General features: G+C 39.3%; 3 protein-coding genes across 4 annotated transcripts; all 3 read left to right on the forward strand.

The window, feature by feature from the left end:
- Nucleotides 1–320: 320 nt before the first annotated feature.
- On the forward strand, nucleotides 321–6690 carry rnf2 (ring finger protein 2). Its single transcript, XM_088396412.1, has 9 exons — nucleotides 321–456; nucleotides 1204–1299; nucleotides 1461–1621; nucleotides 1930–2012; nucleotides 2402–2534; nucleotides 2689–2788; nucleotides 3106–3278; nucleotides 3914–4103; nucleotides 4279–6690. Exons 2-9 carry the CDS (start codon nucleotides 1213–1215, stop codon nucleotides 4378–4380), a joined length of 1029 nt encoding a protein of 342 aa, XP_088252538.1. The 5' UTR covers nucleotides 321–456; nucleotides 1204–1212; the 3' UTR covers nucleotides 4381–6690.
- A 390-nt stretch (nucleotides 6691–7080) lies between these two features.
- tyw3 (tRNA-yW synthesizing protein 3 homolog (S. cerevisiae)) lies at nucleotides 7081–9193 on the forward strand. The gene is made up of 6 exons (XM_088396413.1): nucleotides 7081–7347; nucleotides 7655–7735; nucleotides 7845–7943; nucleotides 8387–8458; nucleotides 8729–8862; nucleotides 8953–9193. The coding sequence occupies exons 1-6, from the start codon at nucleotides 7180–7182 to the stop codon at nucleotides 9059–9061; spliced, it is 663 nt and encodes a 220-aa protein (XP_088252539.1). The 5' UTR covers nucleotides 7081–7179; the 3' UTR covers nucleotides 9062–9193.
- Nucleotides 9112–17301, forward strand: LOC148387723 (phospholipid phosphatase-related protein type 4-like). Of its 2 annotated transcripts, none has more exons than XM_088396411.1 (11): nucleotides 9112–9201; nucleotides 11182–11367; nucleotides 11449–11578; nucleotides 11861–12053; nucleotides 12287–12344; nucleotides 12728–12901; nucleotides 13038–13173; nucleotides 13282–13507; nucleotides 13570–14170; nucleotides 14289–14436; nucleotides 14497–17301. In XM_088396411.1, exons 3-11 carry the CDS (start codon nucleotides 11503–11505, stop codon nucleotides 15252–15254), a joined length of 2370 nt encoding a protein of 789 aa, XP_088252537.1. In that variant the 5' UTR covers nucleotides 9112–9201; nucleotides 11182–11367; nucleotides 11449–11502; the 3' UTR covers nucleotides 15255–17301. The 2 variants fall into 2 exon arrangements, with proteins under 2 accessions (XP_088252537.1, XP_088252536.1); XM_088396410.1 differs by lacking the exon at nucleotides 9112–9201 and adding an exon at nucleotides 9476–10075.
- Nucleotides 17302–17558: the final 257 nt, after the last annotated feature.

Genomic DNA, 17558 nt, shown 5'->3' on the forward strand with positions numbered 1-17558 from the left:
ACCACCGGGCCGCGGACCGGTACCGGTCCGTGGGTCACTTGATACGTCGCCGCCAAGCCGCACAGAAAAAAAAAAGATAATATATCTATATATTTATATCAAGCTCTCTCTCTCTCTCTCTCTCTCTATCTCTCTATCTATCTATCTATCTATCTATCTATATATATATATATATATATCAGGGACGTGCGACTTTTAAATGTTTTTTTTAATTTAAAAAAAAAAATCCGCGATGTAGTGAAGCCGCGATAAGTGAAACGCGAAGTAGCGAGGGATCACTGTATGTCATAACAGCACTGTTCTTACTAATTTCAGAAGGTGGCGGTAACGCACACAAGTGCTTCCTCACCACCAGTCGAGACAATAAAAGGAGGAGAAGAAGAAACCCTTCTCGTACTCCTCAGTCGGCCATATTGCATTTACCCAAACGCACTCTTTGGTCGACCTTTATTTTGAGTAAGTACGGCTACGTTTTATTGTAGGCTAAACTACGAGTGTTTTCAACGGATATTCATCTCATTTGTGTTTGTCCGGGTATTTATAACCGTCAAAACGTTGAGATTAATGTTTGGAATCCATACGAGTGGTACATCTGTTAATAGGACGGACACTCGTACTGTTGTTGTTTGCCGTGTCAAGCTAGCTAATCCTTCGGCACGTTAGTGATCCAGACGTTTTGTCTGAAGGCATTGTGGTTTATGTAGGGGCCTATGTAAGAGTAAATGTTTGTCTGCGTCGGGCTGCTTGATAGTCGATATCATCTCCAATTTTAGGACCGCGAAGATTTGGCCTAATACCGTAGACGGTATTACTGTAACCTATAGAAGGATGACGGCAGCATTAGCCGTTATATTTGATTATTTCTGAGGCTAAATTTGGGTTGATTTGTTTCGGAAAATAATAAAATTGCGGCCCCAACATTGCGATTGCGAGTTAATATGCGATTGTTTTTTGTTTTTTTTAAGGTTTTCTATCCAAGTATTGTTTTGTTTTCAACAAACTCTCTCTCTCTCTCTCTCTCTCTCTCTCTCTCTCTCTCTCTCTCTCTCTTTGATAAATAATTGGTAGTTCGGTTCATGTTTTTCAGTAAAATACAGTTGCATATTAAGGATGTTGGTTATGTTCCAAGTCATGCGGTTAAGTTTAAGGAAAAATATTCACCTTCAGTCACACACCTAACCACATCTATCAATTTTGTTTCAGTTTACGACAATGACTCAAGCCGTTCAGACCAATGGTGTCCAACCCCTCAGTAAAACCTGGGAGTTGAGCCTTTATGAATTACAAAGAACGCCACAGGTAAAATGTTTTTTTTTAACTACATGAATAATTTCTAATCCTAAAACCAAGCTGTGTAAAAAAATGCATTGTCCAATGTAAGGTCACAATTATCCCTGTTTTTTTTCCTGTTAATTGTATTATTGGAAATTAACTTTTGTTTTTTGTAAATTTTGGTACAGGAAGCAATTACCGATGGGTTGGAGATTGCTGTGTCACCCAGGTCATTGCACAGTGAACTCATGTGTCCTATCTGTCTGGATATGCTGAAGAACACAATGACAACCAAAGAATGCCTGCACCGTTTTTGTGCTGATTGCATTATCACAGCTTTGCGATCTGGGTAAGTTTAAGATTTTTCTGCTTGTTTTTGAATTTTTTTATTCTTTTGGTTATTAAGTAGGGGTCAAAAAAATACTCTAAACATAATGAAGGCACTAACAAACACATTTTTCATCATATTGGTTGGGCCACCTACTATCCCAAGAATATACCTCTTTGTGTCGTGAACGCTTGTTTGGTTTTATGAAAAACATTATTCAATGATTTGATCATTAATTCAATGTTGATTAACCACTGGACTATTTTTTTAAGTCTTATAATTGCTGCATCCAATTTACTTTAATTGTCCTGTGAATTTTTTTATTTTAGCAACAAAGAATGTCCTACATGTCGCAAGAAGTTGGTTTCCAAGAGGTCGCTGCGTCCAGACCCTAATTTTGATGCCCTGATAAGTAAGTTTCCAATACATCAACTGCAGAAAACAGGGGTTGTGTGAAATTCAATGTTGTCCAATGTATTATTCAAACATTCTTTACACTGCATACAGAATGTACACCAAAAATTACTCTTAAGCACGAAAGAGCATTTACGTCTCGCATCCCACAATGCACTGGGCAAAATGCAAAGGCAAATTTGCTTTGGCAGTATCAAAAAACATGTCACTCGACTGTGATGTCTTTAAATAAACACAAAAGCCAGCGTTAATTGGTGATGGTGTTTAAAAACTCCTTAAAAATATTAAAACAATTGGTAAACGTGTGGCAAATATTCACCATATTGAACGATTCCCTCTACCAACAGAGGTAAAAAAATAATAATTTGTTGTCATTTATCCCAACAGGTAAAATTTACCCCAGCCGGGATGAGTATGAAGCACACCAAGAAAGAGTGTTGGCCCGCATCAGCAAACATAACAACCAGCAAGCACTTTCTCACAGCATAGAGGAAGGACTAAAGATACAGGCTATGACCAGGTAAAGCAGCTTGTTGCATGAATTTATGTAGACTGCCATCTAGGTGGTTTTTAGACTAGATGGTCAAGCCTGCCATTTCTCGAGAGCCAATATTGTATTTGATGTTAAAATACTTTGAAGGGGGTTCCTTTTTTTCTTTCTTTCAAATTGTCAGACTGCAACGTGGTAAAAGACAAACGGTGGAAAATGGTAGTGGAGCTGAAGATAATGGTGACTCGTCACACTGCAGTAATGCCTCTGTCCACAGCAATCAGGTCAGTTCTTTTTGACACACCACAATAACATTTTCACTAACCAGTTTGAAAGGCCTGGGCAACTGATTGAAATTAAGTCGTGGCTTTGAGATTGGCTTCTTGGTATTATGAGCCAGCAGGTGCAACTATTCTATCAAGTAGTGACAGTCAATAAATAATGTGAACATGTATCATAACATGAAAATCATCTGCCCATTCATAAAATAAAAGGAAGTTGACCTTTTACATCAGTTGCGGGAGTGTATGGCTAATTAAGATCACTCTTCCTCCATCTGCCTTTGCGCCATACTAACTATGAATTTGAAACGATCCCCCAGGAGGCTGGTCCGAGCATAAAACGCACCAAGACAAGTGATGACAGTGGACTTGACATGGACAATGCTGCTGAGAATGGAGGAGGTGACTCTGTGATTGACAGCGGTGCCAGTGAAATTGAATTGGTATTCAGGCCTCATCCCACACTCATGGAAAAAGATGATGGTCACAACAGGTAAATAAAAGTCGATATCATTTGTAATATAGACTAAAGGATTCATTTTGGGAAAAGTTCAAGGAGTATCAATACTCTTGATGCCACATAGTCATCCCATTGTCGTTTCTACGAAATCTGTAGGTTTTTTTTTTTTTTTTTTTCTTCATTTGTAATTGTGAAAGTTTGCTTTATTTTGCACCATTGTTTTTTTCAATCACAGATTGAGAAAATTGGCAGATGGGCTGCGATATCGCGCGTTTTGTGTTATTTGTGCAACAATTCACATGTAGCAAGATAGCAGTGAATCAGGTGACACCGCCACCACATAAAAATGAGATGTTGCTAACTATGCTCAAATGTGCATATCTTTTTTGACTGTTTAGCCACATTGGCTACAAGATTTAATGACCCAGCACCAGTTGTATTTCTCACAATTATCAATGATAGAGATCAATATCAATGTGCAACAATTTATTTGTATACATTTCAGAAAGTATATACTGTACACATTGTCAGATTATCAGCTCTGCAACGTTGGTAGGAAATCAGCATCCCATGACTGAGCTATTTTTAGAATATCCCTGCGGGCTTCTCTTTCAGTCCTGAGGTGTTGCTGAAATTGATAAATTATGTTGTTGTGCGTCCCAATGTAGTGTGGAATTTGTGCCTCGCTACATAAAGACATCTGGAAATGCAACAGTGGATCACCTGTCTAAATACCTGGCTGTCCGTCTGGCTTTGGAGGAGCTTCGAAGAAATACAGAGGCAAGTCCTGTTAATGTGGAGGCAGCGTCAGAGAAGCAGTACACGATCTACATACCTACTGCTGGAAACCAATTCACAGTGAGTACTTTTAGATACATGGTATAATGACCCCGTGACCCCCATGGGGAAAAGCGGTACAGAAGATGGATGGAATAACGGTATAACGACCTACCTGTGTATAGTCTTTTTTTATTATTATTATTTTTTTAGCTAACATGTTATTTTATTCTAAATTTCTGAATTCTTTCCATAGGTTCTGAATGGTTCGTTCTCTTTGGAGCTGGTCAGTGAAAAATACTGGAAGGTGAACAAACCAATGGAACTATACTTTGCCCCGACTAAAGAACACAAGTAAATTATTCAAAAGCAGTGTGAGTCAAGTTGTGTACCAGGACCTGTGTACACAAAGTAAAGAAGGTGAAATGGGAAAGATTGACAAATCCTTCTAAATGACTCTTCGAAATAGTTTTTAAAACTTGTTACTATACCTTCTCAATATGTGTGTCTTCGCCCCGTAGAAGTTAGCAGCCAGCAGGTGACAGAGTGACAATAGACCACTAGGAATTGTACCAATCATTCACTTGGAAATGGCAACATGACATTTTTAACATTTTTAACAAATATTTATCTAAATTAAAATTTTAGCTCAACTCACCCTTGTATTTAATTTGATAGGAATTAATTCTTGATGTTGTAGTCTATGTTCATACAATGTCCGAACATTGGACAGGTATGTCAAAATGTACACCAGTAAATTCAAGGGAAGGACTCACCAGTGCCCTTTTCCACCGTATCTGTTCAGCATGAAATAAACATTACTTACAAATATGTTTCGTAGGGGCGACACGACTGACGTGCCTCCAAGTATGTAATTACAAGAGGCGCTGATGCTCGTCCATTTTTTTTTTTTGCATCTTGCTACGACAGATATGCTTAGTGCAGCATTATTTTTTTACAGTTCCCCATGGTACTATTTGAACGTAGATTGCCCAAAAGGTTGAGCAGAGCTGAGCTGGAACTTTGCAGCAACTGATTAGTGGTCACAACACATTGACCAATATATAGTGGACCCGTGCATACTCACCACACCAATTTGGGGATTTTCAATACTCTTCAGTACCCCCACACAACACTATTACCACCCCAAATTTCCCCTTGGTCTTTGTGGAAAACACATTGGCAGTTTATGGAGATTTTTTGGAATAATCTTTTGTGTTGTTTTTATTTAATACTCTCAAGGCATTACAGCAGGCATCAGTTTTACTATGCACGAGTCTACTATATTCCTAAACATCTGTGAAAAGTGTGTGTGGGGGGGTGGTCCCCAGTATTGTCATGTGTGTATATATGTATATTCCCTTTAAAACAGTGGTTCATAACCTTGTTGGAGGTACCGAACCCCACCAGTTTCATATGCACATTCACCAAACCAGTCTTTTGTAAAAATAATTTTCTTTTTTTTTCTTTTTTTTCTTTCAAATTCAAGACAGATTTTTTTTACTGGTGCGCAAAATGAGCCGTGCATGAACATCACGTTGTTCAAAGAAGAAAACTAACACAATCCATGAACTCACAACAAATTACATACCAGGAAATCAGTGTAACTTGCATCATCACAAATTTACACGACATACAGATCAGTTCGGGTGGCGCACTGGTTAGCACAGGAGTCATCAACCGTTCTTAAACCGAGAGCTACTTCCTGGGTACTGATTACGGCAAAGGGCTACCTGTTTGACGCAGACTTCTGAAATAGCCAATTTCAAAACCCCGCCTTTTTTAAGCCTTTTTTCATTTGCGCATATTTGTCCGATCGCGCAACTGCAGCGCACCGCTGAACGTGCAACTGCACCGCGCTGGTCGCATTATTGTGACAGAGCCGTCGCTGAAATTTAGAAAATATTTTTAAAGTACTTATCAAAATTTAAGTGGACCTCAGTGCGCAGGGAGCTTAATTCGATCCGATCGCGCAACTGCCGGGCGCTCAGTGTCTCATTGCTTTAGGAGTGTCTTTGTGTTTTTGGATGGCTTTACACCTCCCACTTGCATCCTTTGGAGGCAGTTAGGAGGGTGCAGGTTTGATTCCACCTCCGGCCCTCCCTGTGTGGGTATTGCATGTTCTCCCTGGGCCCGCGTGGGTTTTCTCTGGGCACTCCGGTTTCCTCCCACATCCCAAAAACATGCTTGGTAGGCCGATTGAGCGCTCCAAATTGTCCCTAAGTGCAAGTGCGAATGGTTGTTGGTCTCTGTGTGCCCTGCGATTGGCTGGCAACCAGTTCAGGGTGTCCCCTGCCTACTACCCGATGACAGCTGGGCTCCAGCACGCCCGCAATCCCCGTGGGGACAAAGCGGTACAAAAAATAGATGGACAATGTGTTCGGACCTCCGCAGTGGAGACTCTGCCGAACCTCTGAGACCGACCCGCCGGACCCCGAGGGTTCGATCGAACTCAGGTTAAGAACCACTGCTTTAAAATAAGTGTATAGGCTTTTTCACTTGCGTGTTATTGCATTCTGCCATGTGTAGATAGTCCATTATTCCTTCAATGTCCGGTTATGTTATTGTAAACTTTCTAAGGTCAATTGTATTGTGTTTCTCAAAAAGATCATTTTCATCTGATGTTTAAGTGCCATTTTGTAACATTAAAACTGACCTCCAAAATATATTCACTGTTAGGTTTATTTACTATGTGCTGCGAGCGTCCTGGTTCAGAGGCTCGACGAGGCGCCAGTCCGGGACGGCCTGACCAGTATGGCCGACCCCACAAAGTTGCAGTTTGGTGACATGAGCTGTGTCCAAGTTCACAGGCTGTGTAGACAAAAGTATAAATATAAACAAAAACAAAGTACAGTGTTACTTTTTTAATAATAGGATCCATTTAGGAAAAGTCAGGAAATTTTCAAGTTGGAAAAAAATAGTTTATGGTATTTTTCTACAGCTAAATATGGCCCGCAAGACAACGCAAAGGTTAACGTTTAATCATAGCAGAGTTCTCAACAGAAAATAAACCTTTCGCTTCTGTCCTTGCCTATGGGCTGATAATACTCCAGTCCAGTAGATGGTGCCATTACACCAACGCTACCAACCCCATTACTCGAGGAAGTTGACGCTGCTTTTACCAGTTTTAAAGCTTTTATCATAGCTGGCGTCAATAATGGAGAAAGCGTTTAGTGAGTGTAAGAAGCGGTGTCTCAACAAATGTGACATTAGTAAAAAGGGAAATGTGGACGAAGACATTGTTCACTTGGTGTCTTTGCTCAATAGCTGCGAGGAGTATTTCACCACGAGTTCATGCTCAGGACGCATTACTGTCATTGACACGGTAGGTGAAATGTTATGTTTATTTGATACGTTACTAGATACGGTTGTTTTAGCTAATGACAATAACATAATTGCCAAGTTGCGTACGTGTGCAGATTATCGACAGTTAAATGCAAAAACAACAAATTATGCATTTCTAATGTAGGTGCCCCAAAACTACTCTCTCCAGGTGGAGGTGTGGCATTGGGGGTCTCAGTGATTACGGTTGCGGCATTTCATTACAAAAAGAAAATACAATGTCTTACAAATTGTCTGTTCAACAATATGGTATCTCCTCTCCCTTTGTTTTGGATGTTAATGTGTTTTAGGCTCTTGAAAATGGTGGTGTACAGAAGAAGAACCTTGTCTGGCTGTATGTCTCACATACAAAGTGCAAATTTGATGATGTGGTAAGGATCTTTTTTCACTAGGTCATGAACCTGTTCATTAACTCAATGATGTGAATGGAGTAATATTTGTAAATACTACATGATTATTGAATATGCGATTGCTTTTCAGGTGTCTGCTCTGGCCCGCTCCTGTGGAAGTGCCGTGCTGAAGTTTGAGCCGTTTGTGCTCCATGTTCAATGTAGGACGCAAGAGGATGCACGGTTGATGGTGAGTTGAGTTAAGTCGTCCTCAGACGAGCTTTCATACATTGCTAATGATGACTGTGGGGCGCAGCTCCACACAGCATCCCCAATCCAACCCTTAATGCTGAGTGTCAAGCAGGGAGGCATCGGGTTTCATTTTATAGTCTTTTGGTATGACTTGGCCGGGGATCAAATCCACGACCTCCCAGTCTCAGGGCGGGCACTCATACCACAAGGCCACTGAGCTGGTATATATGGTTAATTCATACGTGAAACAAAACAGCAATTCCTTGCAGTCAGTCGAGTTGTAAACGAGCAGTCCAAAACATGCATCCATGAGAAGAATCCCACTTCTCGAATTGTGAGGGCACCCAACGATTCCCAACCCTCCTGCATTGTGGGATTTGTTTTGAGTTGAAAAAATGTGTTCCCATTTTTGTTTCTCCAATTAACATCTCTTCTGTTTAGCTTTCTGCAGCTGTGCAGTCTGGCTTCAGGAACTCCGGTCTCACTTTGGGCAAGACCGGGAAGATCATCTTGGTACTGTAATCTTTCTGAATAAAAAACACAATTCCTTGGGAGAAAAACATTAAAGAATAAAATATATTTCCCATAGCCAGTTTGTGGCGCTACCACGAGAATGAAAAATGTGTTTGTTGTAAAGAGAAACATTTGTTTCCTCCCTGTCACGTTTTCATGGACAGACTTGCCTTAACCTACTTAATTTTACTTTAGACTTACAATATGTGTTGTTCTTTTTTTTACCAATTTCTCGTATCACGTTTAATTTCTTGTATTTTCCATCTGTAGGCAGTCCGCTGTACCCATAGCTTGGAGGTTCCGCTCAGTCACCAAGGCAATCTTTTGGTTTCACATGAGTATATAGATTTCTTAATTGGGATAGCCAATCAAAAGATGGAAGCGAATTTAAGACTAATTGAAAGGTGAGTAAGGTTTGGTTAAAATTAGTAACTTGCCAAAATTGTGTTTTGATTGTAAATGTAGACACAAGTCCTGTAATTTATATTTTCTAGGTTTTACCAGAGCATCCAGACAGCTGTAATGAAAAAAAGCACCCAAAAACTACAAAACAAAGAAGACAAGAATCAATCAGTTGTGTCTGAGCAGAGGCAAGAACTATGATGTCTATATCTGTTTTTTTTAAACGATCTTCCCAAAACATGCAATAACATGAATTTTCAAATGTATGCAGATGATACAGTAATTTACACTCATGCAAGGAGCATTAAAGAGGCAGCTTCTGTTCTGATATTAGACACGGAGTGAGTAAATTACTGGCTTTTTAAATCACGTTTGCTTCTCAGTTAAAAAAAAAGTTAGATTTTTCAATCAAAAGAAATAGAATGTAAAAATCTATTGTATGCACATAAATGTATTTATGTATGTATATATTTGTGTGTTCTATTTTCTTATGTATTGACCTACCTGGGGACTACAATTTAAAAATTAGCTTTGTAGCTATAATATGGCATATTTGTTTTTATATTTATATAGTTTATAAATATTATTTATTTTTATATATTGCTGGTCACCACTCAAAAAGCGCATTCTCTGTTTTCTTGCTTTGTCTTGACCATTAAAGTGGAGTAACTTGGAAGAAAGTAAGAATTTGTGATGAGGGCATCTAGTTCTCTTCACCGGAGTAAATTGTGTGCGCGCGTGTGTGTCCATGCCCGCGTACTTTTTTCCCGTGCGCCAGCCTGCGTGTGCATGTGCGTGCGCAAGTGGCTCGCGAGCCGCAAGTTGGTCACTATGATCCACCAGCGCAACAGAGCCGGGGGAGTAGAATTCCATATTTGAGCAGTGGATTTGAGGAACTGCACTCCTCGATAATAATATTTGAATTTGGACATACGAACCTTAGCAGAGCACCGAATACACGTATTTACGTCAATCAAAGCCGAAAGGCAGGACAACCATCCGCATCAGGTTATCATCTCGACAGGCGAGAGACATTATTTTGCTGGAAAACGATCGCATTTTGCATTAAATAACACCGCTATTAAGTACGGCGCCTTGTCTCTTGGCAACGGGAGAGAACAGCAGCGGCTCGTAATGACTACCCTGAAACGACTGAAATTTGGAGGGGAGACAAAGGAAAGCGTAACGTTGCTGCCATGTTTTTATTTTGTTGAGGTTAGTTTATCTATCTATCTATCTATCTATCTATCTATCTATCTATCTATCTATCTATCTATCTATCTATCTATCTATCTATCTATCTATCTATCTATCTATCTATCTATCTATCTATCTATCTATCTGTCTATCTGTCTATCTGTCTATCTGTATCTAATCTATCTGTCTGTCTAGCTATTGTGTATATGTGACATATATATGTATATATATATATATATATATATACACACACACACACGTGTGTATACTATATATCATCATTTTTTATTGAGCAACAAATGTAATAATACACAAAATACATAATTGAATTTTTTTTAAACAAGATTGATGCTCAAAAGGAATTGGCTGAAGCATATTCGCCCACCCCCTTTCTAATTTAGCATTTACAATAAATGATTGCAAACATTTCAGTTTAACCAATTATTAACAAGCATTCATGAGAACAAAATAAAGCAGCTACCATTGTTAAGGATTTTTTGATTGTCCATGATTACCGCTTTGTGATATATAGAGTGCATATGGTGTACCTGGTCCAGTCAGACTATTTACTGATACTCTGTCTTAGTATATTTAAGCAGTAAGCGTTTTTTAAATGTATATATGGAAGTATTATCTTTAACGTCTTGTTTCAGCCTGTTCCATGAATCTATCCCACTACAAGAGATATATTTTTCTTCTAGAGTGTTACAGGCATGTCGTTCGTCAAAATCTTTGGTCCCTCTAAGATTGTATTTGACTTCTTTATTCTTGAATGTTGTGAGGTAACAAATGATTATATGCTTTGTACATTACTTGTAAAATGAGACAGATAGACAGACAACTAGCTATCTAGATAGATAGGGTTGTCCATGATGGACAGCAGCCTGGAAATCCAGGAAAGTAATCCTCACAGCACCTTGGCCCTTGTCCAGGTGGGAAAGAGAGCGAGAGAGATGCAGCGTGTAGGCAATAGCATCCTCCACTCCTACCTTCTCCTGATATGCAAACTGTAGAGGGTCAAGGGCATGTCGTACCTGAGGCCTGAGATGATGAATCAGCAATCGCTCCAAAGTCTTTAATGCATCATTTGTTATTTCTGTTTTATGTGTTTGTCTTTATTGCAGCTACCTATTCTAGCCTTATCGGTCATCAGTCTCTATTTCCTGGAGGTAACCGATATTTTCCAGCCAGTGCATTCTGGGTACAGCTGTAACGACAAAAGTCTTTCTCTACCCTACATCATACCCCAAAAAGAAGTTTGTCCTCTGCCTTTACTCTACAGCTTGGCATTTGCCATTCCCGCTGCTACGGTGAGTAGAATCTGCAGTTAGCAGCATTTTGTCACCAAAGAGAATCGCAACATCAGTATTTTACCTGTTCTTTTTGTTTAGATCCTTATAGGAGAGGCTATTCTATTCTGCTATCTATCGAGGAAATCCTCCACTATGCAGACGGAGGCAAACATCAGTGCCGCAGGATGTAATTTCAACTCCTACATTCGCAGAATTGTTCGCTTCATTGGTGAGGAAACGCCTACAGCAGTATACTCTATGCCTTTTTTTAACAATTACTACAATGAATGATAAGTGGGGATGACTATATTTCATATTTGAAGCGGTTTGGTTCAATTCAGTCGATGTGCAGTGTGAAGGAAAGGATCATCCATCCATCCATCCATCCATCCATCCATCCATCCATCCATCCATCCATCCATCCATCCATCCATCCATCCATCCATCCATCCATCCATCCATCCAATATACATAATTTTCAATTAAATACAATTCTACTGCTCTTTCACAGGTGTCCATATCTTCGGCCTGTGTGTGACAGCTGTGATAACTCACATTTTTCAGCTCTCCACTGGACAGCACACACCTTACTGGCTGGATGTGTGCAAACCCAATTTAACTCACATTAATATATCAACTTGTGATGAAGCTTTTATCCTGGATGATATTTGCTCGGGACAAGACATTCTAATCATTGCTGGGAGGTAAATATTCTTTTCTGTCCTAAATGAACAGTATTTATACATGCTTTTGGATGTTAAGTGTGCACCAGGATATGTGTGTCAATTAATGCATTGCTGTTGTGTTTTGACAAATTTGCACACACAATAATTTAGCTGTCAACCTTTTTCAACTCATAGGAGATTGATAACTTAGTGGTGTAATTATTATCTTTTTGCACGATAAAGCCACATAATTAATTCTGCTTATTTTAAAGGAAGTCTTTCCCCTCCCAACATGCCTCTTTGGCTGGCTTTGCAGCTGTCTATGTCTCCGTAAGTCCACGCATGCATGCACACTCCCACGCACAAACTTGCACACACACACAGACGCCTGCTTGCTGTTGTCCATCGAAGCCGATTATGACGATGCTTAAAACAAAATAGCTTTTTTATTCGTGCATGCGAGTCAATACCCCGTGGCATAATGGAAATGTTAGTAGCATTTAGCCTCAAGTATGTTTGAATGAATATTTGAACATGTGTTCAAATGTATTTGTGAGTACGTTGAAACATACTTGCGCGAATGTATTTGCCAGTCAAAAAAATCTTTCCTCCACATTGACAGCTCCACGCTTCCTTAAAAAAAAAGACTTTATTTATAATGAAAATAGATATCACAATATGATGCGTGATTGGATTGCGTAAATGTGTTTCAGATGTATTTGAATGCAGTGCTGACGGATTCCACAAAGCTGCTGAAGCCTCTCTTGGTGTTTTCATTCATCATGTTGGCCATCCTAGCCGGATTGACAAGGGTCATACAGTTCCGAAACCACCCTGCTGATGTCTACTGTGGATGGATCCTTGGGCTAGCTGTTGCTACCTACCTGGTAATGCAGTCAACATTTTTTGTTTTATTGATTTGAATATTAGACCGGGGATGGGCAACTAATCACAATTTTTCCAAACTATTATATTTTTTGTGAGTCTCGTGTCATCAGATTGACTTTGTTACTTTGTATTCAGGGAATTTTTGCAGCGGGAACTTTCCGGCCCAGTGAAGATAAATTGAAAAAGCAACCGCTTCTCTTGACATTAAGGAAGCATCTCCCTTCTTCTTTCCATAGCGTCTGCCAATCAGATGCCACCAGCAACCACCAAGGTATAAAAAATATTTAGCTGATATCACACATATCACACAGTTCACCCCAATCCTCAAGACATAGCAAATTAATCTATTATAATTTTGTCTTTTTACTTTGTGATTTAGTGGGCCACCACATGTTGACAGCCAGCCAACCAGAGCCAGTCAACATCAGGACCCCTTACCACACCTTGTCCCCTAAGCAAAGTGAACAAATTCTCAAACGAAGCTCTTCCTACCGGGAGCCTTCTCAATCCAACGTGAAGATTGCCAGTGGTAATTTGGAGATGCTCGTTCCACCTAGTCCAATGACCAATTGTGACAAAAGCTTCAACAGCAGCACTCTGCCAAGGTAATCACCAAATCTTGGTTGTATACTGTACATATATAAGGCTATTGTGTTTATTCCTCCAGGTCTCATGGTGGCTCATCATTGGAGGGATGTCGCATTCCTCGGCGTCAAGCCTCTGTCCATACTTCAATGGATTCTGCTCGATCCAAGCAACTCCTCAGCCAGTGGAAGAATAAAAACGACAAGAGGAAGCTGTCTCTGCAGGTCATGGATGGCATCAAACCAACTTCCTTATCTCCTCAAAAGGATGTGCAGCGACACTACCCCACTGAATCATCTGGCGCCGGTTTGGATACAGAGGTCCAGAGTGGAACCCACTTTTCTTCAGCGACTGCCCAAGAAGCTGGAGCCCACATCCCAGCCTCATATATAAAAATAGCTGCAAGCTGTGTTTCCATAGCCAATAAAAATCCCCTGACCCAGAATGGAGGAAGTGGCTTTGCTGGTGGATCAAGAATGGTTGTTCAATCACGTCCTGGATCTTCTCAACTCGTTCACATTCCCGAAGAGGAAAATTCTACCAGCAAAGATCAGGAGAGTGAATCGGAAGACAGCAATTTTGATGTGGTCGGGTCTGCTAAACAGAAATGGATGAGAGTTGCGGAGAAGCCCACTATCCCCTGCAGACCCCTCAGTGCAGGTGGTCAGCCTCGACTCATGCAGGTGACTGATCTTTATTTTTATTCCTAATTAAATCGATCTAATTGTGTGTTGCTTCTAACATTCTGGAGATTGACTTTCCCACAATTAACTACCTTTTCATTGTAATCTGTCATTCTAGGTCATTTCTTTTTCAAAACAGCAAGGTTTGCGCAACTCTCGATCAGAGGACGGTGGTAGCACTGTCAGCTGCACTGGATCCATTCGGTATAGAACCCTGATGGACCAGGACCCATCACCACCAGCCTCCACTACTGGTGCAATTGAAGGTACAGACCAAATTGACACATTTTATTTAACGTCTCTGATATTTGTTCTTTCTTTCTAAGGCCAAGGTTTGGAACGAACCGGCAGTATAGTCCGTGTTGAAGCCCATCCAAAGTCAAATAAGCCTGTGATGAAACCTCTGACCAATGATGGAAGTGGCTCTTGGCGTTGGAATCCATCAGAAATGTGTCAATCACTACAACAGCCAGCTTTTAACATCAGTGATTTGCACAGAAATACAGAAAACTGTGATTCCATGCAGGATGCTGGGTCATTGGATGGGCACCAGAGTGGAACAGGGACCAGATTGGAAAGCAAAGTTGTTCAAGAAGGTCACCCACACATAGTATATCAGTCACATTCTGCTTTTCAGGATACCAACACAAGCAATCTTCACACTCCCAGTGCCGTATTTGCTCCTCCTTTCCATCATCACCCTCAGTCTATCACCACCATCAGAGTCACCCCTGTGGAAGGGACTGTTGCAAGTAGTGAGTGCAGCTCAGACAGCCAATCAGCTGCATCGTCCAGCCGGGAATCCACCTTGAGGAGAAAAAGTGGCACGCATATTCATTTTAGCCAAGATTCAAGCCTTATGACGGATCACATCATCTGTGATAAAAGCAACCTCTTCAAAAACGAATGCGGCAATCTTTTTCAAGGAAATTTGGAAGGTTTTCAAGATAACCCCATTCATACTAACAGGCATCTGGAAGGAATGTTTGGCCATCCAGGCCCACGCCCGCCACCTACTTTACCCCGTCCCCTTATGATTCACTCCCCACCTCCAAATCTAGGGTTGGCCTTTAAGGAAGCTTAATGTGAAGTACATACACACACTGTATATTTTGGCCATTTGACAACCTGACTGGGCTGTACCCTTCAGCCATTTTATCTATCATTTATCTATTTATAAATTATCGTTTTAAAAATCCTTTTACTTCCCTTGTGATATGAGCATTTTCCTTTCAACATCATGTCTCGGCCGACTGGACATATGGAAAAAGCAAACACAAAATTTGGACGGCTGAAACTGCTGAACATTTAAAATTTCACTGCTATTACTATTTCGATATTATTATAATCTCACCAACTGATTTCATTCACCCCTACGACTCTGTCGCCTTCCTAGTGGGTCACTGATGAATCAGAAGAAACAGAAGACAATAATCTCATCCTCCAAACTATTGCTTCATTCTTGTACAAATTGTGTAGACCGATGTAGAATAAGTGGGTAAAAGATTAGAATAAAATAGTAGTCATTTTTTTAACAAACATTCTAAATACAACATACTACATATGTATATCCGGTTTTATCAAGTCATATTCTTTTATATTGTAACAATCTCAAGAAACTGTGGAACTGTAAAATAGAATTTTATCACCAGTCAGTTGAATTTACTCCCTAACAATCAGTTTTTATTTTATGAATTTACATTCTGCTGTGTTTGTAATTTTCAACTCCAACAAACAAAAACAAACACAGCTGTACAATAGCAGTCCAGAGGAAGTTTGTAAAAATAAAGCTATATAATGTAAAATACAAGACATGTAGAATACTAAAATGTTTTTAAGAATACTATATAATAAAGTGTATATTTATATAGCTTCAACAAAATGGTTGATATACTTTGTAGAATTTTTAATAAATAAAATTACACTGCACACTGAAAACTAATAATGTATCACGCTGTCAATAAAATTGTATAATAAAATTGTATACAAGGTACTGGGCTGGCTGCTACTCACGTCTTTGACAGTTTTATGATGCCATCGATTCACAAAAACAAGCAGTCTTCTTCTCAAATGCTTTTTCCAAAACCGTGAGTGATACCATAAATATAACAATAAGCTTGTTCAACTTGTTTACTCGCCTTTTGATGCTACTTTTAGCGGTGTGTGGTAAAATTACTCCGGAGTCTTTTTTCGGAGTCATCACTTTTATGTCTAGAGCTACAAAATAAGTGCCATCATTGGAGGAACATTTTGCACTTCTTTGACGTGGCCTCAACACTGCAAAAACATCTTTCTTAAAACTTTTAAAATACTTTACAAATATTAATATCTTGTAGTTGCTGCTGGTTATGTTGCTGTTATTTCATACTAATGAAATGTCATTTTTTGCCCACTAATTTTTGACTTGTGACTCTAAATGGCGTGGGTGAAATACTGTAATTTTCTGTTGCTTATAAGTGTATCAGCAAACATATTAAGCCTGTAGGGTGTATCATATAAAAAAAACATATTCCCACTTTAAATGATATGTTTTTAATTTTTTAATTATCAAAAATGTGATGTGGCTATGCGGTCATGTATTTTCTGATTGCGCTTTTGACGGCAACCTTTCTGTGAAACTTCATACGTTTAGATATAGAACTGTAGAATTTGATTACGAACAACAGCTTAATTTTGTGGTGCAGTTGTGAACTAGAAATGTAAAACTTTCTATGTATACAAGACAATTTGTGTAGATGACAAAGAGCTTTGAAATGTATTTATTTTTTATGTTTTTGTACTCAAGCTGTAAGACAATGAGCAAGTGTTGAAAAGCATACATACGTGAGACATTGTGAGGAGCTCACAATGTGCTTGGATGTTTTGAGGGTATGGCATGGCTAAAATGATGCTTCATTTTTAAACAATACAACAGAGTTTGACTTCAAATTATTCAGATTTATGATCATTTTAAGTGTTGCCTGAATAACCTTTGTGCATACATATCTATAGGTACACTTGCAATAGCTTTTACTATGATTACCATATCATCAAATGTTAAATATCATAGTGTATATAAATTTTGCAAGATGTGCACACACAAGTAATGCATACAGTATTTGTTGTTGGATAGATAAATGGGTATTTTACAATTCATGTTTACGTTGCCTTATTTACAGTAAAAAACCTATTTTGTATTTTGTCTGTGAAAATATAATTTAAAAATCTATAGCTTTTGGAAATTACGACGAACCCCGCTTCGAATGAAGTTGGGCCATGTAAAACATCAATTAAAAAAAAAATAATAAAATTGTTTACAAAACACTTTCCAACCTATATTCAATTGAGAGGGGAAGGGGACGTTTGAACCACACTCCAGTCCAGGTGGTGGCGGTAATGCTCCAAAAAA

Source organism: Syngnathus floridae, chromosome 14 (assembly GCF_059516105.1).
Source record: "Syngnathus floridae isolate MCC-2025c chromosome 14, RoL_Sflo_1.0, whole genome shotgun sequence".
NCBI classification, from domain to species: domain Eukaryota; kingdom Metazoa; phylum Chordata; class Actinopteri; order Syngnathiformes; family Syngnathidae; genus Syngnathus; species Syngnathus floridae.

Excerpts from the sequence above, each read along its gene's own strand:
- rnf2 (XM_088396412.1), top strand. The coding sequence starts at position 1,213 with ATGACTCAAGCCGTTCAGACCAATGGTGTCCAACCCCTCAGTAAAACC. Across the intron at positions 1,622-1,929 it reads ATCACAGCTTTGCGATCTGG|CAACAAAGAATGTCCTACAT; the intron begins GTAAGTTTAAGA and ends TTTTTATTTTAG. Across the intron at positions 2,535-2,688 it reads AAGATACAGGCTATGACCAG|ACTGCAACGTGGTAAAAGAC; the intron begins GTAAAGCAGCTT and ends TCAAATTGTCAG.
- tyw3 (XM_088396413.1), top strand. The coding sequence starts at position 7,180 with ATGGAGAAAGCGTTTAGTGAGTGTAAGAAGCGGTGTCTCAACAAATGT. Across the intron at positions 7,348-7,654 it reads GCATTACTGTCATTGACACG|GCTCTTGAAAATGGTGGTGT; the intron begins GTAGGTGAAATG and ends AATGTGTTTTAG. Across the intron at positions 8,459-8,728 it reads AGACCGGGAAGATCATCTTG|GCAGTCCGCTGTACCCATAG; the intron begins GTACTGTAATCT and ends TTCCATCTGTAG.
- LOC148387723 (XM_088396410.1), top strand. The coding sequence starts at position 9,995 with ATGACTACCCTGAAACGACTGAAATTTGGAGGGGAGACAAAGGAAAGC. Across the intron at positions 12,054-12,286 it reads ATTCTAATCATTGCTGGGAG|GAAGTCTTTCCCCTCCCAAC; the intron begins GTAAATATTCTT and ends CTTATTTTAAAG. Across the intron at positions 12,902-13,037 it reads TAGCTGTTGCTACCTACCTG|GGAATTTTTGCAGCGGGAAC; the intron begins GTAATGCAGTCA and ends CTTTGTATTCAG.